The sequence below is a fragment of the Urocitellus parryii genome, chromosome Y, assembly GCF_045843805.1.
Source record: "Urocitellus parryii isolate mUroPar1 chromosome Y, mUroPar1.hap1, whole genome shotgun sequence".
NCBI classification, from domain to species: Eukaryota; Metazoa; Chordata; class Mammalia; order Rodentia; family Sciuridae; genus Urocitellus; species Urocitellus parryii.
The window spans coordinates 809,547-836,422 of NC_135548.1; the positions used below are offsets into that span (position 1 = coordinate 809,547).

Genomic DNA, 26,876 nt, shown 5'->3' on the forward strand with positions numbered 1-26,876 from the left:
TTAGGGCTTCACTAAGTTGCTGAGGCTGGCTTTGAATTTAGCAGTCCTCCTGACCCAGTCTCTCAAGCTGCTGGGATTATAGTTGCGCCCCACTGAGCATGCCTGACAAGAACATTTGAAAAGGAAGTTATGCATGAATAAATTAACCAAGTGCATTGGTAGGATCATCAGATGGGTGGCTACAGTAAAAAAGGGGAAATTTCTTCTGTAGGTCTGTTATTACATTGTTAGCTTTGGAAGATGGTGGTTATATGTCCGGTAAGGTTAGTAATATATTCTGTGAAGTTCATTTGTTTGGAGAATTTAGGACTAATACAGAAATTAAGGTAATTGGCTTTGAAAGAGCTTTAGAGAGGCCAAGATAATTGTTGCCAATGATGCAGAACCCTGTCTTATACCTCATGGTGGTCTAGTTCCCCAAAGTCCAGTGGTCTAAAGGTTCTTTGATATAGAGCAAGTTCATAGAGAACTTCAGTTCACACCTGCCTAAATTCTGTTTTTTCATGTTTTTTTTTTTTTTTTTAATCTTCCTAAGGTGTAGACACAATCTGATTTTCTCAGCCAGGTTTTCTTTGGACACCTCAGAGGGTCCTATGTTCTCAGCCACTATCCATTCCTGGGGCTGCCACCATGTGCCCACAGCTGTCCTGTGCCCTGCATGGTAAAAGGAATTTCAGGCCCTGGGTCAGCTCCTCTTAGAGGACAGCCTAAGTTGTGAGGTACAGCCTCTTGGGGGATCAGCTGAGGTCTTGGGGCTAAGGAATGTCCTGGAACAAGCCTCATCTAGACCACTAACTTCTTGGAACCTTGTTTTCCCCAAGCCATGTTCCCATTCTTTGGAGAAAGTTAGACAGTCAGCCTGTGGATGCTGGTGCTGAGGGGCCAGGTCAGCAGTGACTCCTGCCTTTTCAGTCTCTCACAGTGTGAAGGAGCAAAACCTCTCCCAGAGCATAAGGACCACCCACCCCAGTGCAGAGCTGTGCAAACCTGAAAAGCCTCATAGACTGGAGTCATGGTCCAGGTCTCTTGAAGAGTGATCCTGGAGGCTTTCAGTGAGCAAGACCTGGAGGGAGCATGTCCCAGGTGTCAGGGACCTTCCCTGCCCCTTGAGCCTGACACATGTGTGCTCCCTCAGCACCAAAGCTTTCTGTGTATCACTTTGAAATGATGTGCTCACTTATCTGAGGCCCAGGTTTATTTATTCAGAGCCATATGGGGTGGACTATTATTAAGAGGCAAGAAAGAATTGGATTTAAAGTCTAGTTATATTTTCATTGTCAAAATTCCCAGCTTACAGCCAGGTACACTGGGGCACAACTGTGATCCTTCCTGCTCCAGGGACTGAGACAGGAGTGTTGCAAATTTGAGGACAGCCTTGGCAACTTAGCTGGGCCTTCTGCAACCTGCTGAGACTGCATCTCAAAATAAAATACAAAAATGACTGGGGATGTGGATCAGTAGTAAAATGTCTCTGGATTTTATTTCGGGGGGTAGAAAAAAAAATGAACACACCTAATTACCTAATTTACCATTTGCTACCCCTGAGTTTATGTAGAATGTTTGTGAGATTCAATCTTGTCTTTTCAGTGATTTCAAATTGAACTGCAGTCCTAGATTCCAAAATCCCACATAAGATACAGAGAAACTCTGTCTTGCATTATTGCTGCAGATTTTGAGTCCAATTCTACAAAAATAGTGGTGGATAAGTTTATGAATGTGGTTTCATGAAAACTAGTATCTGTGCTTCACAAGGTGATGAATTGGACAAAGGATGACAGTTTTTCACTGTCCTTGTCTGGCCTTGGCAGGTTCATGTTTTTTTTTTGGTATCAGGAATGGAGCCCAGAGGTGCTTAACCAACCCCTTTTAGATTCTTTGTTTTGGTACAGAGTCTTGCTGCATCGCCTAGTGCCTCAGACTCCTGAACCTCTAGATACAGGTGTGCACCATCACTCCCATCTTCAATGTAATTTTTTTTTAAATTGATGTTTTAGTTTTCGGTTTTTATAACATCTTTATTTTATTTTTATGTGGTCCTGAGGCTTGAACCTAGCGCCCTGTGCATGCGAGGCGAGTGCGCTACTACTTGAGCCACATCCCCAGCCCCATTCACCACTGAGCACGTACTCAGCCCTTCTTCTTATGTATTTATATATATATATATATATGTACAGTTATGGATGGACAGAATACCTTTATTTTGTTTATTTTTCTGTGGTGCTGAGGATTATACCCAGTGCCTCACACATGCTACCATGTGCTCTGCCACTCAGTTACAGTCCCAGTCCCTCCTTTTTATTCTTGATGAAGACCAGTCTCACTAAATTTCTGAGTATCTTGCTAAGTTGCTGAGACTGGCCTCCAACTTACCATTTCTCTGCCTTAACCTCCCTAGTGGCTGAACTTACAGGTGCAAACTACCACACCAGCAGTTGGAATGTCTTTTTTTAAAAAAAAAATTATTTGTAGTTGGACACAATACCTTTATTTTAGTTAATCATTTTTATGTGGTGCTGAGGATTGAGCCCAGGGTCTTGCACGTGCAAGTAGAGTGCTCTACCACTGAGCCACATCCCCAGCCCCTGGAATGACTTTTGAAGATTTATCATCCAATTTATTTCCTGAAGGAAATAATATTGAAAATCAGTTTCTCTGCTTTTGTTCATAGTTTTGAAATTTGTACGTATGACTCTTTCCTTTATTCTTGCATTATTATAAAAATGGCATTAGCATATACTATTATTTCTTATGTATATATTTGTAAAACTTCATGGCTTGGTAGTTTATTTACTCTTTATTAGTTAGACTTTGTTTTTCAGAGCAATTTTTGGCTTATATACTTTATTAGTCAGTTTTCTATAGAGGAACAGCATCAAGAGGAAGTTTGATTATAAAAGCGGACTTATTAGATTGGCCTACTTGACCCAAAGCTGGATGTCCACAGTGGCCATCTGCAGCTGGAAAGTTTTTGGAGTAGTTGCTGCAGAGTCCAAGAGGCTGAAGTGTCAGAACAAGAGGGATAAATGATGCTGCCCTAGTCCAGACCAAAGGTTCTGGAAACTCCCTGGAGAATCACTGGCAGAGTTCACATTGGGAGAGTGAACAAGGGAGTGTCTGATACCCTCAGGCCATTGCAGTAGCAAACAAGAACCTATTGGAGAAGAAAGGAGCTTGCTCTGCTGCTGCTTCCTTCTTCTTTGAACTTTTGTTCCACCTAAGACACAGTCCTATTGGATGGTGCTGCCTACCTTAAAAAGGTTTGCCAGTTTGGCTCACTATCCCACATGCCAATCATTTGTAGACACACCCTCATGGACACACACAAAATCTCATTAATTATCAGTATCTTTTAATCCAATCAGGATGACAATTAAATGTGTCATTACTCATAGTATGGAATACCCCTTCTCTCCAGCCGATAGTCTCCACTGTTCTGAAAATATTGCATTGGTGTAGAGTGTTTGTTAGCTACTAAACCAGTGTTGAACATTTGATGAAGAGAATGGATGAAGCAACATGTTATGATAAGCCAAAGTTCATCCTTTACCTTAGGGTTCCTCCTGGAATCATGTGAACACCATGCATGTTGAGTACAGGTTTCTCATGGTGTCAATCTCTCCTGGCCTCCACTATACATTTGGTGGCATATTTTAGATCTCAGTGACCTTTAAGGATGTGGCTGTGAACTTCACCCAGGAGGAGTGGGCTTTGCTGGATCCTTCCCAGAAGAACCTTTACAGAGATGTGATGCTGGAAGTCCTCAGAAACCTGGCTTCTATAGGTAATAATGATGTTTTTTTTTAAATTAATCAAAGAGAAAACTCATGTTTATTTTGGTCATTTATGTAGAAGGTGAAAAGGGAATCCGTTTTTGAATTATTGCAGCATTAAGAGCATGCATCATTTGGCAAAGCATTGTTAGCTCCTAAATATTCATAAAGATTGTTCTGTTCTCTCATGTTAGGAAACAGGTGGGAAGACAAGACCACTGAAGTTCAGATTGAAAACTCTGGGAGCAATGTAAGGTAACTGTCCTCACAAGAAGAGTCCATGAGGGGGTCTGAGAACTGTCATGTAATATTTAAAGGAAACCAACGAAAGAAGTATGCATAATTTGAGAAGTATTTATTCTTATAGTGCTTTTCACCTGAAGTATATTCTTAGCTGTAACAGATATTCCGTCTTTTCAAAGTATTTGACATGCAAAAAGTATATGAAATCGCATATGTGATTGGATAATAACCATAGAGAAGCTGTGTTGAAAAGGATAGTTTGCTTTCAATCTCCTTATTTTTAAGCAAGTTGAACAAGTCAGAAAACCTAGCCTTTACCTGATGTTGGTAGTAATGTAAAGATCTATCAATACATAGAAAATTGTGAATGAATCAAGCATTGATTATGTGCTGGTCACTTCTTCTTCCTTAAAGAAGTCATATGGTAAACTCAAAGGCACAAAATAATGTGGGAAAACCTTCAAATCGATTCCAATTCTTAATTGAACAAAGAAAAATTTTAATAGAGTAAATCCATGTGACTTCATTATGTGTGCAAAAGACTTCATATGACCTTCATTCCTTCATAGGCAGATCACATCATACTCTGGACACAAATACTGCAAGCATGAGGAACGTGAAGAGAAGCCATGTGAATTTAAACAATATAAGACATCTCTGGTTTCTCCCAAAAATGTTCACACACAAATGTTAATACAAACTGGAGATGGACCTTTTAAATGTACAGTACGTGGGAAAGTCATCCATCATTCCAGTGACATTCAAAGGCATAAAGATACTCATACTGGGTTGCAACCCTATGAATATCAACAAAGTAGTGAAGCCTCGTCTTCTCCCACGGGTGTTGCAAGACACATGAGAACACACAGTGAACGTAAACGTTTTCAATGTGAGGTATGTGGGAAAGCCTTTTGTTTCTCCTCTTTATTAAGAAGACATGAAAGAACTCATGCTGGAGAGAAAGTGTATGAATGTAAACGAGGTGGTCAGACCTGTATTTCATACACAAGTCTTCAAAGGCACAGGATCACACACATGGGGAATGAAGGTTTCAAATGTAAGGTATGTGGGAAAGACTTTGTTTACCCCAGTTTACTTAGAATCCATCAGAGAATGCACACTGGAGAGAAGCCCTATAAATGTAAGCAGTGTGGCAAAGCCTTCACTCAGTCCTCTGGCCTTCACTCACATGAAAAAATTCATATTGGAGAGAAGCCCTATGAATGTAAGCAGTGTGGCAAAGCCTTTGCTACATCTCATCAGCTTCATATACATGAAAGAATACATACCAGAGAAAAGCTCTATGAATGTCACCAATGTGGAAAAGCCTTTGCTATTGCCTCTGGCCTTCAGATACATGAACGAACTCATACTGGAGAGAAGCCTTATGAATGTAAGCAGTGTGGGAAAGCCTTCACTCAGTCCTCTAACCTTCACTCACATGAAAAAACACATACTGGAGAGAAGCCCTATGCATGTAAGCAGTGTGGCAAAGCCTTCACTCAGTACACTAACCTTAACACACATGAAAAAACTCATACTGGAAAGAAGCCCTATGCATGTAAGCAGTGTGGCAACGCGTTTTCTACATCCAGTTCTCTTCAGATTCATGGAAGAATGCATACTGGAGAAAAGCCCTATGAATGTAAGCAGTGTGGCAAAGCCTTTTCTAGATCCAGTTACCTTCAGATTCATGGAAGAATGCACAGTGGAGAGAAGCCCTATGCATGTAAGCAGTGTGGCAAAGCCTTCACTCAGTCCACTAACCTTCACACACATGAAAAAACTCATACTGGAGAGAAGCCCTATGCATGTAAGCAGTGTGGCAAAGCGTTTTCTACATCCAGTTCTCTTCAGATTCATGGAAGAATTCATACTGGAGAAAAGCCCTATGAATGTAAGCAGTGTGGCAAAGCCTTTTCTAGATCCAGTTACCTTCAGATTCATGGAAGAATGCACAGTGGAGAGAAGCCCTATGCATGTAAGCAGTGTGGCAAAGCCTTCACTCAGTCCACTAACCTTCACACACATGAAAAAACTCATACTGGAGAGAAGCCCTATGCATGTAAGCAGTGTGGCAAAGCGTTTTCTACATCCAGTTCTCTTCAGATTCATGGAAGAATGCATACTGGAGAAAAGCCCTATGAATGTAAGCAGTGTGGCAAAGCCTTTGCTACATTCAGTTCCCTTCAGTCACATGAAAAAACTCATACTGGGGAGAAGCCATATAAATGTGAGCAGTGTGGAAAAGCCTTTTCTACATCTAGTAACCTTCAAATTCATGGAAGAAGACATACTAGAGAGAAATGCTCTGAATGTCAACAATGTGGAAAAGTCTTCACTACTGCCTCTGGCCTTCAGATACATGAACGAACTCATACTGGAGCGAAGCCCTATGAATGTAAGCAGTGTGGGAAAGCCTTCACTCAGTCCTCTAGCCTTCACTTACATGAGAAAACTCATACTGGAGCGAAGCCCTATGATTGTAAGCAGTGTGGCAAAGCCTTTGCTACGTCCAGTTACCTTCAGATTCATGGAAGAATGCACAGTGGAGAGAAGCCATATGAATGTAAGCACTGTGGCAAAGCCTTTGCTACATCCAGTCACCTTCACTCACATGAAAAAACTCATACTGGACAGAAGCCTTATGAATGTAAGCAGTGTGGCAAAGCCTTTTCTAGATCCAGTTACCTTCAGATTCATGGAAGAATGCACACTGGAGAGAAGCCTTATGAATGTAAGCAGTGTGGCAAAGCCTTTGCTGCATCTCCTACGCTTCACAAACATGAAAGAATACATACCAGAGAAAAGCGCTATGAATAACAACAATGTGGAAAAGCTTTTGCCACATCCTCTCTGCTTCACACACGTGAAAGAACAGATACTGCAGAGAAATCATATCCATGAGAACAATTGGTAAACTTTTCTGTTATTACTGTTTCACTCATATACATGTAGGAAGTTACTGGAGAAAAATCCTTTGAATGTAAATCCTGGTAAATCAATATTTCATGTCATTCTCAAAGACAAGAATGTACTCACACTGCTGAAAATGTGTGTGTGTGTGTGTGTGTGAGAGCGAGAGACATAGAGAGAGAGAGAGAGAGACAAAGAGAGAGAGAGAGACACAGAGAGAGAGAGAATGGGCATTTATTCTGGTTGTGCTCTACCACTTAGCTACATTCCAGTTACTTTTTATTTTGAGACAGAGACTTGCTGCATTTTTAGGGTCTTCCAAAGGTGCTGAGGCTAGCCTCCAACACTGATCCTTCAGAATTAGCCTCTCAAGTCTCAGGAATTAAAGGCATACACCACCACTTCCAACTGAGTAACTCTTTAAATGTATAAAAATATCACAAATCATTCCATTTTCCCTATTGCCTTCAAAGGCATTTCATTCACATTGAAAAATAAACCCTCTGAATGTAAGCAGTGTGGCAACACCTTTGCTCCATCCCATCAGCTCCAAGGCTTTACCGGACCTTGGTGTAAGGGTCCGGTAAAGCCTTGGAGAAAGAGACCACCAAGAGACCACTCATGCTATTGGCAGAAGGGGATTTATTGATTCAGCATGCTGGGGCTTCATGCCCACTCTGGAAGAGGGAAAGACCCAGAGCCTAGGGCAAGGGTTGAGCAGTGCTTAAGTACACTTTTTGAGGAGGGTGGGGACTTTATACACATCATAGTCTCCTTTAACCAATCACCATACACCCGCGGGAAAATCAAACAATAATTCTTAGACTTGATTAGTACATTCATTGGAGGGAACAGGCTGGGCGAGGGTGATTGGTCACTCCTAACCGGGGTACACATTGAAACTGATTGGTTTTGGGCCTTGAATGCCTATGTGCCGGGCTACTCAGGGTCCTAAGTTATTAAACAACCAGAAGATCAGGAGGAATATTTACTGGGAAGTTCGGATATTGTCCTATCAGCTACAGGAATTTAACCCAGGCTTTGCAGTTTAGAAGCAGGTTTACAATGCCTGGTCCTTTACATTTTAACTCAGGCTTTGCAGCTTAGAAACTTTACCCTTTCACTGGCACTGTTAAACCACAACACAAGAAAAAGAACACAGACTCCAATTTTTAATCAAACTTAATCAAAATTTTATTTATGTACCCATGAGCTGGCCATGTCTGTCTGTCCTCAAACCCCAGGCTAAAGATACTCCAGCTGTCTCAGAACACATTTGTTTTAAATCAACAACTCATTTTTTAGACAGAGGGAGAGAGAGACAGAGAATTTTTAATATTTAATTTTCATTTTCGGCAGACACAACATTTTTTTTTGTATGTGGTGCTGAGCATCTTACCCATGCCTCACGCATGCCAGGCGAGCGAGCTACTGTGTGAGCCACATCCCTAGCCCTCGGAACACATTTCCATAACACAAAAGTTTGCAAAGAGGGGTGTCTTGAGAACTTACAGACACCAGGATTTGGATAAGCATAATACAAAGGCAGGTAGTAGGTTAATGAACTACATGGCTTAACATTTCAAGGTAGGGAATAAATTCAGATCCCAACATTAGAATGTATGAGGTACCACTGAGGTTTCAGAGAGGGTTCTTATCTGGTCAGGGAGGGCCAAGTATGGGTGACTTCAAGGCATGGGCAGGCATTCCAAGCAAGGTTAAAGATTGCAGTAATTTATACTAAAACAAAAATTAGTTTTCACGTGTTTTGGATGCGATGGATCCCAATCTTAAGAAGGAATTAGGCAGGGTTTCAGAGTTATATTCTCAAAACCACTATATTTATGCTCCCACCCACTTCTTTTTACCACAATAGAAAAAGGGCTGGGGATGGAGCTCAGGGATTCTGTACCCCTGCCATGGATTCAATGCCCAGCAGAGGTGGGGGGGAGAGCACCTAGAGTTGAGTTCTCAGCCCTAGACCGGTATGTGGCTACTATTCCACACTTGAGGGATTATGACTGTTTATATATAAGGCCCCCTCCCCATGGTCATTGGGAATGTTGCTGGGTAGACTGAATTTGGGCCAGTGCACAAGATGTGAAAGACTTCACCAATTCAAGTGAAGAGTAAAAATAAAGTTGTATTCACTTTCTGGGAAGGGGCAGATACTGAAGCCAGAAATAGACAGGCAGTCACTACAGACAGGTAAATGGAGTCAGGTCTGATCAAGGAGGCCAATTTTGAGAGAGTCTGGCAAGTTGCAGACTGTCCCCTGAGGGATAGAAATGTTAATCCCTTCAGAGCCCTTGCTCCACCCTCATCAAGGACCTGCCCAAGCTCCTTCCTGTTGCTAAGGTAGCCTGTCCCAGGATTGCCCCTCCCTACAGGCAGCTTTTAGGGTGTCAGTGTGTCTTTAGCTGCTGCATCCTGCCCTTCCCTCTTTATCCCCCTTGTTTGTCACCTTTGTACTGAAAGACCCTCTGTTTCCCTGTCCAAGGAGAATCACCGGAAACACTGGCTGCAAAAGCAAGAGGTGATTTATTGAGACACAGGCGCCTGCGGGTGCACAGCAGAACCTCAGCTGGAGCTTTGGTGAACTGGCGCACCGGGCTTGGGGATACAGAGATTTTTATAGGGTTTAGGGCAGGTTTCGCGCAGGCGGGAAGTAGCCAGTTTCTTATTGGTTTCTTTAAATCTAGCATATAGTTTACCTAGGGGGTAAGGTTGTTTTTCACTTTATGTTCCTAAACAACCCCAGGTCTGCATTCCATTCTTTTTGTTCCTGCTTATCTGTTCCTGTTTATTCATGCATGCCCCAGGATGCGGGTGCTCTGTCCTTTCTCAACTGGTTATGTGGAAAGCACATCCGGAGCCTGAGCCTGTTTATGACATGCCAGGTATCTTGATTTCATATCTTGGCCTTAGGTAACTGGGCTGGGGTCTTTCAGTACCATCTCACCAAGCATTCCTGGGCCCAGTCACCAAGGCAGGAAGGAGAAGATAAGGGGAAAGGCATGGAGAACACAGGAAGCCTAGGACTCATAGAAAGGCTAAACACCTTGCTTCTGGGAATACCAGGATAACACCTATGGCCTCCCTCTTTCTCCTGGGGAGAAGTCTATGTTACCTCTTTAAAAATAAACCCTGCTTTGTGTGCTTGCCTGGGCTCGCTTCTCTAATGTTCAAACTTCAACATGTGACGGAGCAGAACTTCTCCCCACTAACCAGCGGTATCAACGCCACAGGCCATATGGGGCCCAAGTGGGGTTTCATATGCAGGCTTTATGGGCAGAGCTGAGCAGGGTTATTGTTTCTTTCTGGTTTTACTATCAGTTGAAACCCAGGAAGCTGAGAGCCCGGGGTCAGCATCTAGGGTTATGGTGCTTACCAGGCAGTAGCCGGTGGGCTGGTGGCTTTTCTTGAAAATGTTGGTGGCTCTGAACCACTGACATGGAGAGAACACAAGGGAGGGCGGCCCTTCCTGAGAGGTTAATTCCAGTCAGCCTGTGCAATGGGGTGAAGTGTGTCAAGGGGTCAGGTGACTATGAGTTCAGGGACATTTTATGACACACACAGATGCCTGAAGCCACAGAGGACACCAAACCTACATACAGTGTGCCCTCTACACACATGCCTATGACTGACTGCCCTTTTTATAAAACCCGAGAGTCCTAGACAGCCCTGAAGAGAGGGCGAAGGACATGGTGCCCTTGTCTTCCTGGTGTAGCTTCACTGATCAAAGTTCCTTTTCTGCTTGTCATCATAACCCTTTGTGTTTGGATTTGGGGTAAAGAGATGACCTGATGTGTGGGGTCACCAGAGTCAGATGGCTTCCAACAACTCCCTAATAGTGGAATGTAGAACATGGACATTAAGCACAAGGTGCTCATTTTATTTCAACCCCGCATTGCAGCCTTAGGGAATTGCCTCCCACACCTCCTTCCCCTCCATCCTGCTGGGGAGAGAACACTGAGCCAAATCACCAACACCAATTGTTGTTTTTCTTAGCTCTATCTAATTCCTCAAAAGATAAGTATTCCAGAGGTGATGAGAATTACTAAAATAATTGTCAAACTCTATTTATTTTCACATATCAAATATGTATGATACATATGATATTTTTAAATATTGTTTCAAAAATTTTGAGACTATATCTTGCTAAGTTGCCTGAGGTCACACCAGCTGATACTATATATGTATATAGGTATCTTTTTCTTTGAGGTTCTGTTGAAAACTCCCTGTGGGGCTCGACCTCTGAGCTAGATCATCAACCCTTTTAATTTATTTTAAGGTAGGCTCTCCCTGTTTGTGAAGCCAGATTGAAATATTGTAGTGTGTGTAGCTAGGTAAGTGGGGTCTAATATCAGGCCCAATAAAAAAATGCAATCTGATCTGATCCTGGGAAACCAAAAAAAACACCTGAGAAGTGAAGTGTTCATGTCCCCATGGCCTTGGGTAAGTCCTAAATAAGGGTTAATGAAGTAGCTCCCAGTAAAACAGGGAGATGCTAATCAAACCACCCTAGGCTGTTCCTGCCCAGGTTTCTCCTCCCTGCCCCACCAGTCCACCCAATTCCCTCCCTTTGGCTTTCCACTCTCATGCCCAATCACCTGCACAATAAAGGGAAACAAAGGACAGAAATGTTGGAGGACAAAAGAAGACCTTAGGTTTATGAGGGAGAATACCTCCTCCTTCCAGGGATTCTGCCTTTTGGTTCCCCTTCTTCCTGCGGTTGGGGGAGTCTTTTGTGCTTTCTCTTATTAAAGCCTTCCACTTTCCACTCTCCATCTGCTTCTCTGTTGTTATTCTGCAGGATTTGGGAAAGCAAGGACTCCTCATGGTAAACAGCATTAACATTTGTTGATTTTCACCTGACCTTGGGCTCCTCCTGCCTTAGACTCCTTAAGTAACTAATTTTTGTATATTTTTAAATTGTTGTTTGCTTCTGTGGTGAGGATAAAACTCAAGGCATCACCCGTGCTGGGAAAGCACTCTCCCTCAGCCAGAGCTCAACCCCAGATGTTACCATTTGTACCAAGTTCAAGCAAAGGCTTCCCACCTGGATTAGTTCCCAGCCCAGGAAAGAAGCTCCACCTCAAAAGGGCTGGGGCCAAGGATCTGCCACTCTAGGCAATTTTGGTTAGTGATTGGATAACCTTAGCTGTCAATCACAATGCAGAGGCCTGATTGGAGGCGCCGCATTAGGGATGCTGGGGTAGAACTGTCCAATTAGATCCAGAACAGAGGGGAAGGGCGGCTTTGGAAATCTCGCGGGCTTTTCTTCCTCACCAACTCTGCTCCTCCCTTTCCAGGCCCCACGAGGTCTGCCAAAAGGCCTAGGTGATTCTGAGCAGCCTGTGCCTCCCTCTATCTCTGGTGCCTTAAGGTCCTCTAGAGAACACCTTGTCCTCTATAAAGACAAAAATGGTGAGTATGTGACGAGGGCTGAAGGGACATGGTCAACGCCTGCCTTGGTGCCCCGCAAAGGAGTGAGCTGCAGAGCCTGGCGGAGTCACCTCTGGAGGTTGCCCTGGGTCTCTGTCCCCTGGTCCTGGGGGTTCGGCTGGATGGTAGAATCTTTGTTTTTTTTTTTTTTTTTTTTAAAGAGAGAGAGAGAGAGAGAGAGAGAGAGAGAATTTTAATATTTATTTTTTAGTTTTCGGCGGACACAACATCTTTGTTGGTATGTGGTGCTGAGGATCGAACCTGGGCCGCACGCACGCCAGGCGAGTGCGCTACCGCTTGAGCCACATCCCCAGCCCTGGATGGTAGAATCTTGAAGTCACCTCGCTGGTGGCACACCCTAAGCCTCTTCCACTGGTCCCCCGGGGTGAGCTGGGTGTTGGGTGCCCAAGGTTGGTGCAGAGGTTTCAGCCTAGTCCTCCATGGCGGATGGCCCTGGGCTTCTGCTCTCTGGCCCTAGGATTGGGCTGGGTATCCTGTCCCTGAGGTCAGCTGCGGAGCATGAGGCCCAGTTCCCGCTGGCAGGTGGCCCTGGGCCCTGTCCCTTGGCTTCCATTGTTGAATGGGCGGCTCAGGTTACCAGCTTCCCCTCCCCTCCCCGCTGGTGGCCTGCACCCACTCTTCCAAACGTGTAGGAAGCAGGATGGCAAATCCACTTTCCTTCCCCCAGTTTAGTAACTCCTAAAGCTGCTGGAGGTCTTTTTTTTTTTTAAGAGAGAGAGAATTTTTTTTAAAATATTTTAGTTTTTAGTTTTCGGTGGACACAACATCTTTGTTTGTATGTGGTGCTGAGGATCAAACCCGTGCCGCACTCATGCCAGGGGAGCATGGTACCGCTGAGCCACATCTCCAGCCCTGCTGTAGGTCTTTCAAGTTGCAGTTGCCTGCTGCATTCTAAAATGCCACCATCTTTTCCACTTCCCGTCATAAATATCTGGTCTTCCTCCTGTGCTTCAAGTGGACACAGCCTATTAATTTTCACTTTTTCTCTACTGATATACTGCAAAGAATATTTTGTTTTTGTATTGAAGTTCAAAACTACAGAAGCTTTATCAGTGTAATCCTCAGGCATACCCCCCCACCCAATTTAAAGAAAAAATGAGATTGTATCCCAGTTGCTTGGGACACTGCCCTCCAACTTCTTCTTCTTCTTCTTTTTTTTTGGAGAGAGAGAGAGAGAAATTTTAATATTCATGTTTTTTTTTTTTTTAGTTTTGGGGAGACACATCTTTATTTGTATGTGGTGCTGAGGATCCAACCCAGGCCCCACGCATGCCAGGAGAGTGCACTACCACTTGAGCCACATCTCCAGCCCAGTCCTCCAACTTGTGATCCTCTTGCCTCAATCTCCTGAGTCCCTGGAATTACAGGCCTGTGCCACTGTCCCTGGCAAGAATAACACTTTTGTTTTCTGTTTCTGAGTATCATACTTGAGGGAAAAGAATAGTCGCTTGACACATGCTGTGTTCCCATAACATAGCTACTTTAAATGAAATAAGGCAGTGGGTTATTGGTACTAGGGATATTGAATCTTGGTTTACATCCACAGCCCTTTTTTGTTTGTTGTTTGTTTGTTTGTTTTTGGCAGAAGTTATTTATTTATTTTACTTTGTTTCCATTACTTATACATGACAGTAAAATGCATTTTGACACATTATACGTAAATAGAGTGTAACTTCTCCTTTTTCTGGTTGTACCTAATGTACATTCACACTGGTCATGTAGTCACATATGCAAATAGGATAAAATGTCTGATTTATTCTCAGGCTCTTCATCTCCAGCCCTTTTAAATTTTGTTTTCAAAGTGGATCTGGCCATGTTGTCCAGCCTTGCCTGGAACTTGTGATCCTCCTGCCTCAGCTTCTCTAGGTGATGGAATTAAAAGCACTGGCCACCATACCTGAGGAAAATAGTTTATTTTAGTTTTCAGCGGACACAACATCTTTGTTTGTATGTGGTGGTGAGGATCGAACCCAGGCCGCACGCATGCCAGGCGAGCACGCTACCACTTGAGCCTCATCCCCAGCCCGAAAATAGTTTATTTTGACCCAAATACTAATGACCATACACAGGAATGTGGATTCAACTTATCCTGAATGATGTATGTGTTTTAACCAGGAAGAGATTACATTTTTTTTTAAATACCAGGGATTGACCCCAGGGGTACTTAAGCATGGAGCCAGATCTGCAGCTCTTTTTATATTTTATTTTCAGACATGATGTCACTAAGTTTCTTAGGGCCTCACTAAGTTGCTGAGGCTGGCTTTGAATTTAGCTGTTCTCCTGACCTAGTCAAGCTGCTGGGGTTACAGTTGTGCCCCACTGTGCTTGGCTGACAACATCATTTGTAAAAGAAAGTTTTGTATGAATACATTAACCAATTGCATTGGTAGGATCATCAGATGAGTGGCTACAGAAGAAAAGCGGGGGGGGGGAGTTTCTTCTGTAGGTCTGTTAAGTACATTGTTAGCTTTGGAAGATGGTGGTTATATGGTAAGGTTGGTAATATATTCTGAGAAGTGCATTTGTTTTGAGAATTTGGGACTAATATAGAAATTAAGGTAACTGGCTATGAAAGGGCTTAAGATATCAGATGAGAATTTTTGCCATCCATCCAGGACCCCGTTTTACTATCCTCATGGTGTTGTAGTTTCCCAAAGTCACGTGGTCTGAAGGTTCATTGATATAGAGCAAGTTCATAGAGAACTTCAGTTCACACCTGGGAAAATCCTGTGCTTCTCTCTTTATCTTTCTTAGGTATAGACACAATATCAGATTTCTCAGGCTGGTTTTCTTTTGATACCTCAGAGAGTTCTATGTTCTCAGCCACTATCCTTTCCTGGGTTGCCACCATGTGCCCACAGCTGTCCTGTGCCCTGCATGGTTCAAGGAACTTTAGGCCCTGAGTCAGCTCCTCTTAGAGGACAGACTAAGTTGTGAGGTACAGTCTCTTGGGAGATAAACTGAGGTTTTGGGCAAAGGAATGTCCTGGAACAAGTCTCATCTAGACAGCTAACTTCTTGGGATCTTGTTTTCCCCAAGCCTTGTTCCCATTCCTTGGAGACAGTTGGACAGTCAGCCTGTGGATGCTGGTGGTGAGGGGCCATGTCACCAGTGATTCCTAACCCTTGCATTCTCTCACAGTGTGGAAGAGCAAAATCTCTCCCAGAGCATAAGGACCAGCCACCCCAGTGCAGAGCTGTGCAAATCTGAAAAGCTTCATAGCCTGGAGTCATGGCCTAGGTCTCCCCGGAGAGTGATCATGGAGTATTTCAGTGAGCATGCCCAGGTGTGAGGATGTCCCAGCTGGCAAGGGGACCTTCCCTGCCTCTTGAGCCTGATATGTTTGCTCCCTCAGCACCAGCCACCTGTGGTTATCACTGTGAAATGATCTGCTCACTTATCTGAGGCCCAAGTTTATTTATTCAGCACTAAATATGATGAAATATGATGAAAGAGTGAAAAAAGAAGTGGAAAAAAAGCGTACTTACATTTCCATTTAGTAAACATCCTAATTTATGGCAAGGTGCAGTGGTGCACAGCAGTATTCCTTCCTTCTCCAGAGGCTGAGGCAGAAGGATTGAAAGTTTGAGGACAGCTTTAACAACTTAGCGAGACCCTTTGCAACTTGGTGAGACTTCAAATACTGGGGATGTGGTTCAGTGGTCAACTGCCTCTGGGTTCAATCCAAGGAATCTAAAAGAAAAAAAAATGTTCCTTATCCTTGGACCACCACGTTGGGAGCTGGACTGTTAGCTTATGAAATTTGGGAGTTAAATGAATTCTCTCTGTCTACACTCACTATGATCACTACAAGATTTTCAATCATCTTAAACATGGTCTCCTTTTTCCATTATTAGAAGTAGGGTTTTTTCTTTTTAAGCTCACCAAGAAGCACAGCACACCTGGCCCTGGATTTCACAGAATTTTCTAAAATGCTCAGGGATTTTCAGACAGTGTAGATCATGGGGAAGTTTAGTCTCCTTAATCTCCTTGGTAAAAAATTCTATTGTCTTTCTATTAATTTTATTGTATTTTATGCCTCTCATTTTGTACGTTTCCTATTGTAATCATTTTTTTGTCATTCATGACATGAAATTTAGTAGAGTTATATATATATATGTATATATATTTATTTATTTTGTGTGTGTGTGTTTGTGAGAGTGTGTGTGTGTGTGTGTGAGTGTGTGTGTGTGTGTGTGTGTTTGTGCCCTGCTTCAGATTGAACCCAGGGTCTACTATTGAGCTATTTCCCAGCCCAAGAAAGTGGTCTTTTATTGATTTATTTGCTTATGTATTAAGTGGTGGGATTTAAGCCAGGGACTTGCTCATGCTGTTGTCATTCAAAAAATACTTTCAAGTTTGTGAAAGCGTTTTTTGATAGTGGGTTTGTGTATCCCTAGGGATTTAACCCAGAGGCATTTGATGACTGAGCACATCTCCAGCATTTTTTATTTTTATTATTTTTAATTATTTTTAACTTTGTTATAGTGTAAATGAACAGAATACCTTAATTGTATTGATTTTTTTTTTTTTTGTGGATCTAAGTTTCAAACCAAGTGCCTCAAACATGCTAGGAAGGTGCTCTGTCACTGAGTGACAGCCTCTTTACCTGATTGTAATTTTTGATTAAGACCAAGTCTGACTGTGTTTCTGATGGTTTTGCTCCATTGCTGAGCCTGGCTTTAGTCTTGTCATCTTCCTGCCCTGACTTTTCTAGTTGCAAAAATTTTAAGTGGACTCCACCAAACCAGGAGTTATAATGACTTTTAAAGATAAGTCACCTATTTCTCTCAAAATGGAAACAGTATTGAAAATCAGTTTCCTTGCTTTTCTTCATAGTTTTGAAATTTGCATATATAACTCTTCCTCTTTCCTTTACTCTTGCATTATTATGGAAAAGGTATTCAGTATGTAATATTGTTTCTTCTATATATATATATTTGTGAATCTTCCATGTTGTGGTAGTTGATTCATTTTTTATTGAATTTATTTTTCAGAGCAATTGTAGTCTTATATAGTACAGTAGTTAGGGTTCTCCATTGAAACAGAATAAACAAGAAGAATGAATACAAATAGAGGATTGTCATAGGTGACTAGAAGCTGGGGAGTCCTCTGTGGAAGTCTGCTGGCTGGGGAGCTGGAGAAGTAGTAGCTGTGCAGCCCAAGATGCTGAAGCCTCTGAACAAGAGAGATCAATGGTGCTACCCTAGTCTGAGATCTAATGCTTCTGGAAACTCCCTGGAGAATCACTGGCAGAATCAGCTTTGGAAAAGTAAAGAAGGCAAAGTTGATATCCTCAGGCAATCACAGCAGCAGTGGAAAACCCATCTGTGTAGAATCCAGCTTGCATCTGCAGCTGCTACCCTGTTCTTGCAACTTTTATTCCATGCAAGCCACCATCCTATTTGGATGACATTACCCACACTTAGGGAGGTTTTCTAGTTTGCTATTCCACATGCCAATCACTCCTAGACACAACCTCATGGATGTACCCAGTAGTCTATTAATCATTAGTGTCTCTTAATTCCATCAAAGTGAACATTCCAGTGAACCATCACCCATAGTATCATACACCTCTTCTCTTTAGCTTATAGTCTCTAGTGTTTTCAACATCTTGTACTTGGTATGCAATTCTTTTTATTTATTTTTAGATTCGGTTAAGTAATGTTTGTGGAGGTATTTTGCATTTATGGTCATGAGAGTATTTCATAGCTTCCTCATTTTATCAAGTTAATTTTGATAATAATGTAACATATGCCTCCAAAGGAATTAGAAGGTGTTTCCTTTGCTTCTGCATTCTCAAAACAAATGTAGAAAATTGGTGGCAGTTCTGGAGTGTCTGTTGGCAGCCTGTAGGATGTCTAAAATTCCTACATTTCACTTTTTTGATGGTAATCAGTTATTGAGTCAGTTTCTTCAGTAGGCACAGGCTCATCTGTTTTGTGTATTTGTCCTTCTGTGTATGTTGTAGGAGATGGTCTCTCTAAAATTATTGGGCCACTTTCTCTAAGTTATCAGATTTGTGTCAAGTGCATGTTTATGATATTTTTGAAGAGCCCATGGATGGTAATGGTGGCTATTTTAACTCTAATGGGTAGTTTCTGTGTCTTTGGATTTCTTATTTGTTTAATGTTATTGTATTTCTCATACCTTTCTTCTATTTATTTACTTTGATGTGCTGGTATGGATTCAACCAGTGTCTCACTGGTGCTAGGCAAGCTCTCTACACTGAGCCATAACCTCACTCCTGTCCTCTGTTTCCTTAGCCACATATAAGTTTGTCAGAGATGGAGATATTCATGCAGAACTTGGTTTTGTTGACTGCTGATTTCTCTTTTTTAATGATTGTTTTTTCAAAATTGTTCATAGATCTTTATTTATTTATATGTAGTGCTGAGAATGAAACCCACTACCTCACACATGCAAGGAGAGTGAGCTACAGCTCAGCACCAGCCCCTGCTGATTTCTTGATTGTGGTTTCACCAACACCCCCTCTTACCCGCCTGTGCTTAATGAATACTTACCTTGCTCTTTTTTCTCTCCTTTCCTTAAGTACAAGGGTCAATGATTGCTTTTATCTCTTCTTTTCTGGAATGTGCTTTGGATGCTGTAGAGACCCCCAGTGCACCATCTGTGCTGTTTTTTCATGTTGGACTTTTATATTTCATTTTTCTCAACCTGGTCACATTTGCCCTTAAGTCACCTCTTCCTCCTGTGTTTGTTTAGAGCCCTGTGTTGCATCTCCCATTGCTTAGAGGTTTTCCAGCTGCTTCTGATCTGATTTCTGCTTTAACTCCCATGTTCTTTGAGCCTACTTGGGATTTCACTGGCATTGCATACTTGTTGAGGTGAGGCTTATGGCTCAGAATGTGGCCTGTTCTGGGTGGTGGTACTGTGATCCTGAGAAGGCTGTGTGTTTCACGTTGACTAATGGCCAGGGAAGCCCTCCTGTCTGTTGCTCTGCTACATGATCACAGACCCAGCAGTGTTGTGGTGAGGTCTCCCAATGTAGCAGTTTATTCTTCATTGTCCTGGGGAGTTTTGTATGTCTCTGCCTGATGTATTTTGACTTTTTTTCAGGTGCATGCATACTAATAATTCAAGACAGTTACTTGAAAATTCAGCCTAGGGCCCCCCACATCCTTTTAATCCTAGCAGTTCAGGACTCATAGGCAGGAGGATCACAACTTCAAAGGAAGGTTCATCAAGTTAGGCACTGAACAACTTAGAGAAATTCTCTCAAAAATAGAAATAATTAAAAATAAAATAGGGCAGTGAATGTGGCTTATTTGTTATGCACCCTTTGGTTCAATCCTTGGTACAAAATATAAACAAATGAATAAATGAATAGAAAAATTATTTATCCCAGGGATTCTGGAGTCTTATCTTACACAGGCATGGTCAATCTCACGTCTGTTAGTTTCCATTCACGAGTTATGTTTTGCTGTTCCTCAGTATTCTTTGTATATATTTTTTTAAGTTAATGAAATATGTTTCTTGGGGCTGGGGTTGTGGCTCAGTGGTAGAGTGCTTGCCTAGCCTGCATGAGGCACTGGGTTTGATTCTCAACACACATACATCTGAAAAAGGTTCCATCAACAACTAAAAAATAAAAAAAAAGAAAATGTGTTTCTTCCTTTTTTCCTATTCTGTGGTTTCTGTTTGTTGAAGGCTTCATGCCTTTGCCTAGAGACTAGGTGTCTGAGCTATGTTTAGCAAATTATTTTGTATTCAGCTCCTTTGAAAAATTTCCCTGAATGCTAGATCATCCAACAAAGTGAAAACTGTAGCCGTTTCAGAGCTGATAGGCTGTGGTTTTGCAGACTGACACCCACCAGCTGTGGTCTCTGACATTTCACCATGAGGACTGGCAACAGCTGCAGGTACCTATAATGCAGTAGCAGATGCTGCCAACAAAGTAGCAGAGAAAGAACAATCCCTCTTCAGGTTGAGCATAGTAAAAGTCCCAAATGTGTATGAGTCTTTAGGCCATTGGCAAGCTTGTTCCCATATAAGAAATAAAAAATTCACTCTCCAATATATTGCCCCAATTTTCTTTCTTGATGTCCTCAAAGCTTGTTTATGTATAAAAGTAAAAGCTCTGATGTTCTCTGGGCTCACACTTTGGGAATTATTTTTCTGGGCTGTAGTGCCACTAATAAACTGTTGATGCCAGATCTCAGTGTCCCTTGGCCTCATTTTTCTGTATACCAGAAACTAGAGAATAACAGTAGAAACAGCAAAACCTCACTTGTCTGGTTTTTGTGAGTAGTTGTGCTGGGGCCTGTGCTTTAACACACAGTGGTGCTATTAAAACTCTGCTATGTCATTGCTCTGCAGATTCCCACCTGGAGAGCATCCAGTGCTGAGCATGTGGCTCATGGTCCTCTTTTTAATGTTTCCTCCTAGTCTGTGTGAACTTCCTTCTTTCATCAGTATATCTCTGTGGTTTAATTTTGGGGGGGGCATACTGTGGAGTAAATGCTCGGGTGCTTAACCACTGAACCAAATCCGCAGCACCTTCCCCCTTAACTTTTATTTTTGTTAACTTTCATTCAGGATTTTGCCAACCTGCTTAGGGCCTAACTAAGTTTCTAAAGCTGGCATTGAACTTGAAAATGTCCTGCCTCAGCTTCCTATACCTGGGTGTTTTTAAAACCTGATTTAAAAAACTCTCGGAAGCTTTCTTGGTCAAATTTTAGGTGATGGTTGAGTGGGTAGACAATAGTTTGCTTTCTTGCTATTTGCAGGCTGTTTGTTTACTTAGATCCTTTTAAGGAATTTCTGCCTTTTTTTTTATAGTGATTACTTCTGATGTAGAAGAGTGAGAGTTGGTTTTAGGTGTTAATATATTTCCATGGTTGAGCTGGGGTTGTGGCTCAGTGGTAGAACACTCACCGAGTACATGTGAGGCCATGGGTTCAATCCTCAGTACCACATTGAAAAATAAATAAATGAATAAATAAATGCATTGAGTTCAATTACAGTTAAAAAACAAAATATTTAAAAAATATACATTTTCATGGTGATTTTAGTATGAATTGCCCCAAACAGAAGAAGATGTGCTGTGTGTAGTCTGGAGTCATAGAGGGTCAGGCTGAAGGGATCATGAAGGTCAAACCATGGTTGCAGCACTGCACTCTTCCATATGACTGCTTCACGGAGCTGTTGGGAAACTTTCAGGGCTTTGGGGCATGATGACATTGTTGTTCTGATGGTTTGGCTTGGTTTCCACTTCTGTTCTATTTCATGGCTGTACTGAGATGATTCCAGGCTCCCTGTTGTGTCATTTTGCTCTGAGTGTTGAATTTTTTTCTTTCTTCTATTCATTAGGGGATTGTATAACATGTTCTTCTACAAAACTACATTTCCACAGGTGCAATGGTGCATGATTGTATTCCTAGCACCCTTGGAGGATGAGGCAGAAGAATTATAAATTTAAATGCTACCCTCAGCCTCTCACAAGGCCCTGAGGAAGTTTTTGAGTACTGTGTCAAAATGGCATATGTGCTGGGGATGTGGCTCAGTCATTAAGTGCCCTGTGTTGAATCCCTGCTTATTTTTTTTCTAAATGTTTCTCACCACAAATAAATAACTAAAATAAAATTTCTTTTTTTAAAAAATATATTTTTATTTTTTAGTTTTTGGCGGACACAACATCTTTGATTGTATGTGGTGCTGACGATCGAACCTGGGCCGCACGCATGCCAGGCGAGCGTGCTACTGCTTGAGCCACCTCCCCAGCCCCAAAATAAAATTTCTTGTAAGCTCATTAAAACTGTTTTAGTGTTTTACAATTGAATGTATAATAAATGGATTTTTGACTATGGAATTGAGGATATAGTGCCTTTGGCCACCCAGATTCCAGTTTGCCTGGACCATCATTGTGATCTGTGTCCAAGACACCTGCTCTCACTCATCTTTCCATGCTGTGAAGGCCAGCCCACTGAAGCCTTCCTCATGGTCTCTTGCTCACCTCTGCTGATACTGTGCTGCTTAGGAGATCACATGTTTTAAGTCCTTGAAAATGGTTGTATGTCAGTGGCAGGGGCACTTTCTGGTAGGTGATTTTTTGGCTGTTCCATCATGGAGCAGACATCATAGTATTGTTATGATTGTACATGGAGTGGCCTGTTTCACACCCAAACTGTGTTAGATAGATGAGGATTCTGGGTTGCAACATTGCTTCTTTCTCAGGTTTGTTTGCACCACCATCATTACAGGCAGGAGAAAATTCTTTCACAACAGACACCAGTGCATATGTGGCCCAATCTTGACCAAAGTGTCCTTGAATGGAACATGGCTATGTGGAACATGACCTTATGGTAGTGAAGTGATTGCTTTTCAGTAGGTTATTGACAATCCTTGCACATTTACTGCTGCTATGAGATTTAGATATTCTTTTTTTTTAATATTAATTTATTTATTTCAGTTCTCAGTGGACACAACATCTTTGTTGGTATGTGGTGCTGAGGATCGAACCCGGGCCGCACGCATGCCAGGCGAGCGTGCTACCGCTTGAGCCACATCCCCAGCCCAGAGATTTAGATATTCTTGTCTGCTGTTCATTAAGAAAAATGTTTTGAGACTTATAAAACTTTGCAATGTTGTTGTTTGGACAAGGTGACATCTTTGGGTCATTGAGTTATATGTAAGACATGTTCCATCTTTCAACTTACCTCATTCTGCTTTGACAGTAACCTTGAGAAATCATCAAATGCTTGTGTTTATTAATCATTGTGCGTGTTTTCTATTTTGTTAATTTTGTTATGAAGAAATGCACCTGCAAATATATAGTTGTTCTCTTTGTGTAATCCCACAAGATGAACGCAATCCCCAGTTCACAAATTGTGGCAACTCGAGCGTCAATTTGTCTGTATGCTGTCTGTAGGGGAATGTTCTTTATGATCCATGCTCAGAAGTCTTGGGTGGGGACTGTTCTAGGCATTTCCTTAAAGAAGGACCAATAGACTTTCAGAAAGAATCAAGAGATCAGCGAGTGCAGTGTTGTCTATATTAAGAGTGTAGGCACAGTGACCCACTGTGGTTGGCAGAATCTCTCTAAATTGCTGAGTTCTATGATTGCAACAATTTCATACTCAGCTTTCTTTCCTAAGGATAAGTACTATTGGGGATGCTAATATTAGGTATCCACTGCAGAGGAGGCTGTTAGGACATGTAATAGAGGTGTAACCAACAAAGTGACCAAGGATTCTGTCTTACTTCCTGTCAACTCACCAAGGGAAGGAAGTAAACAGTTAGTTTCCTTCTGAGTGGTCCAATTCTAGTGTTAAAATGTGTGTGAGGAATTGAGTGCAGGAAGGATTTTATGGACCAAATCATGGAATTTCCAAACCAGAAATTCATAGAATCCTCTGGACATCAAGCATGTTGAGTACATATTTCTTCTGCTGTCAATCTCTCCTGACCTCCAGTAAACATTTGTGGGATATTTTAGATCTCAGTGACCTTTGAGGATGTGGCTGTGAACTTCACCCAGGAGGAGTGGGCATTGCTGGATCCTTCACAGAAGAACCTTTACAGAGATGTGATGCTGGAAGTCCTCAGAAACCTGGCTTTTATAGGTAATAATGATGTTTTTTTAATTAATCAAATGTATATTTTGGTCATTTATATAGAACATGAAAAGGGAATACATTGTTGAATTATTGCAGCATAAAAGACATCTACAATTTGGTAAATCATTTTTGTCTTCTAAAACTTCATAAAGATTGTTCTGGTTGGGCTGGGGATGTGGCTCAAGCGGTAACGCGCTCGCCTGGCATGCGTGCAGCCCGGGTTCGATCCTCAGCACCACATACAAACAAAGATGTTGTGTCCACCGATAACTAAAGAATAAATATTAAAAAAATTCTCTCTCTCTTTCTTTAAAAAAAAGAATTAAAAAAAAAGATTGTTCTGGTTTATCATTTTAGGAAAAAAATTGGATGAAAAGAACATTGAAGATGAGATCAAAAATTCTGAGATCATTCTAAGGTAATTGTACCCACAAGAGGAGTACTTGAGAGAATCTGAGAATGTCATATAATTTTTAAAACAGACCAACTCAAGAAGTATGCACAATTTGAAATGTATTTATTCTTATAAGATTTTTTTTCCAGAAATATATACTTAACTCTAACAGATATTCAGTCTTTTCCAAGCACTTGGCATGGCAAAAGTATATGAAATTGCATGTGAATATTACTATTTGGATAATCACCATAGAGCGGCTGCATTGCAAAGGATTGTTTCCTTTCAATCTCTTGATTTTCAGGCAATTTGAACACATGGGAAAACCTAGCCTTTACCTGATGTTGGTAGTAATGTAAGCCTAGGACCTATAAATAAGTATAAAATCATGAATGAATCAAGCATTGACAATGTGCTGGTCATTCTTCAAAGAAGACATGTGGTAAACTTCAACGGCCAAGAAGATAGTTTGGGAAAAGTTTCAATGAAATTCCAGGTCTTAACTGGACAAAGAAAAATTTTAATAGAGTAAATTCATGTGATTGTTATATGAGTGCCAAAGACTTCATATGCCTTTCATTCCTTCATAGGCACATCACATGTCACACTGGACACAAATGCTACAAGCACGAGGAATGTGAAGAGAAGCCATATGAATTTAAACACTACAGGCAATCCATCGTTTCTCTCAAAAGTGTTCACACACAAATGTTAATACAAACTGGAGAGGGACCCTATGAAAGTACAGTACGTGGGAAAGTCTTCAGTCTTTCCAGTGACATTCAAAGGCATGATGATACTCATACTGGGTGGCAACCCTATGAATATCAAAAATGTGGTGAAGCCTCATCTTCTCCCACAAGTGTTCAAAGACACATGAGAACTCAAATTAGAGGTAAACCTTTTCAATGTGAGATATGTGGGAAAGCCTTTCATTTCTCCTCTTTATTTAGAAGACATGAAAGAATTCATACTGGAGAGAAGCCCTATGAATGTAAGCAGTGTGGTAAAGCCTTTGCTACATCCAGTATCCTTCACTCACATGAAAAAACTCATACTGGAGCAAAGCCCTATGAATGTAAGCAGTGTGACAAAGCCTTTGCTACATCCACTTCCCTTCAGATTCATGGAAGAACGCATACTGGAGAGAAGCCCTTTGAATGTAAGCAGTGTGGGAAAGCCTTCAGTCGTTTCTCTGGCCTTCACTCACATAAAAAAATTCATACTGGAGAGAAGCCTTATGCTTGTAAGCAGTGTGGCAAAGCCTTTGCTAGGTCCAATAACCTTCGCAGACATGAAAGAACACATACTGTGGAGAAGCCCTATGAATGTAAGCAGTGTGGGAAAGCCTTTACTAGATCCAGTGAGCTTCACTCACATGAAAAAACTCATACTGGAGAAAAGCCCTATGTATGTAAGCAGTGTGGGAAAGCCTTTGTTAGATCCCGTTTCCTTCAGATTCATGGAAGAACACATACTGGAGAGAAGCCCTATGAGTGTAAGCAGTGTGGAAAAGCCTTCACTCATTTCTCTGGCCTTCACTCACATAAAACAATTCATACTGGGGTGAAGCCTTATGCATGTAAGCAGTGTGGCAAAGCCTTCGCTCGTTCCTCTTACCTTCACTTACATGAAAGAATTCATACTGGAGAGAGGCCTTATGCATGTGAGCAGTGTGGCAAAGCCTTTGCTGCATACAGTAACCTTCACAGACATAGAAGAACACATACGTGGGGAGAAGCCCTATGAATGTAAGCAGTATGGCAATTTCTTTGCTAGTTCCAGTTACCTTCCCAAACTTGAAAAAACTCATACTGGAGAAAAGCCCTATGAGTGTGAGCAATGTGGCAAAGCCTTTGCTAGTTTTAGTGACCTTCAAAGACATGGGAGAACACACATTGGAGATAAGCTCTATGTTTGTAAACAATGTGGAAAAGCCTTTGTTACATCTGCTCAGCTTCACTTACATGAAGGAACCCATAGTGCAAAGAAATTGTACTCAGGAAAACAATTTGCAAAGTCTTCCTTTAATAATGTTTTACTCTTTAACATGTAGTAAGTTTTCTGTAGAAAAATTCTTTAAATGTGAAATGTGGTAAATCAATATTTCTTGTCAAATTCAAAGAGAAGAAAGTGCTCACATGTCCAAATGTATCTATCTATCTATCTATCTACCTACCTACTACCTACTTACCTACCTACCAACCTACCTATAAATAGTACTGGGGATTTAGTTTGGGGGTCATCTATCACTGAGCCAGAACGTTTTTCCTTTGTATTTTGAGACAGGGACTTGCTGAGTTCCTTAGGGCCTTGCTTAGGTGCTGAGTTTGGCTTCACATTTGTGATCCTTCTGCCTCAGACCCCGAGTATCTGAGATTAAAAGCAAACACTACTAGATCCAACCGAATAAAGCTTTAAATGTGAAGATTGGAAAATCATTCCATTTTTCCTATTGCCTTCAAAGTCATTTCACTCACACTGGAAAACACACCCTCAGAATGA

General features: G+C 41.7%; 2 protein-coding genes and 1 long non-coding RNA gene across 3 annotated transcripts; all 3 read left to right on the forward strand.

Annotated features, from left to right (window-relative positions):
* Positions 1-240: 240 nt before the first annotated feature.
* Positions 241-6,836, forward strand: LOC144251134 (uncharacterized). Its single transcript, XM_077794229.1, has 6 exons — positions 241-258; positions 3,655-3,781; positions 3,965-4,020; positions 4,056-4,058; positions 5,367-6,294; positions 6,379-6,836. Exons 1-6 carry the CDS (start codon positions 241-243, stop codon positions 6,834-6,836), a joined length of 1,590 nt encoding a protein of 529 aa, XP_077650355.1.
* A 5,428-nt stretch (positions 6,837-12,264) lies between these two features.
* Positions 12,265-25,044, forward strand: LOC144251109 (uncharacterized). The gene is made up of 4 exons (XR_013342632.1): positions 12,265-12,359; positions 23,857-23,983; positions 24,335-24,395; positions 24,962-25,044. It is a non-coding gene; the product is annotated as an uncharacterized LOC144251109 (long non-coding RNA).
* A 35-nt stretch (positions 25,045-25,079) lies between these two features.
* Positions 25,080-26,427, forward strand: LOC113201300 (uncharacterized). The gene is given in 2 exon segments (XM_077794230.1): positions 25,080-26,102; positions 26,104-26,427. Coding segments are annotated over 2 exon segments (1,347 nt in total).
* The last annotated feature ends 449 nt before the right edge of the window (positions 26,428-26,876 follow it).

What these genes read in the sequence shown, in the direction of transcription:
- LOC144251134 (XM_077794229.1), top strand. An exon ending in CAGAAACCTGGCTTCTATAG is followed by an intron (nt 3,782 to 3,964) that starts GTAATAATGATG and finishes CTCTCATGTTAG; the next exon opens with GAAACAGGTGGGAAGACAAG. An exon ending in ATCTAGTAACCTTCAAATTC is followed by an intron (nt 6,295 to 6,378) that starts ATGGAAGAAGAC and finishes GCCTTCAGATAC; the next exon opens with ATGAACGAACTCATACTGGA.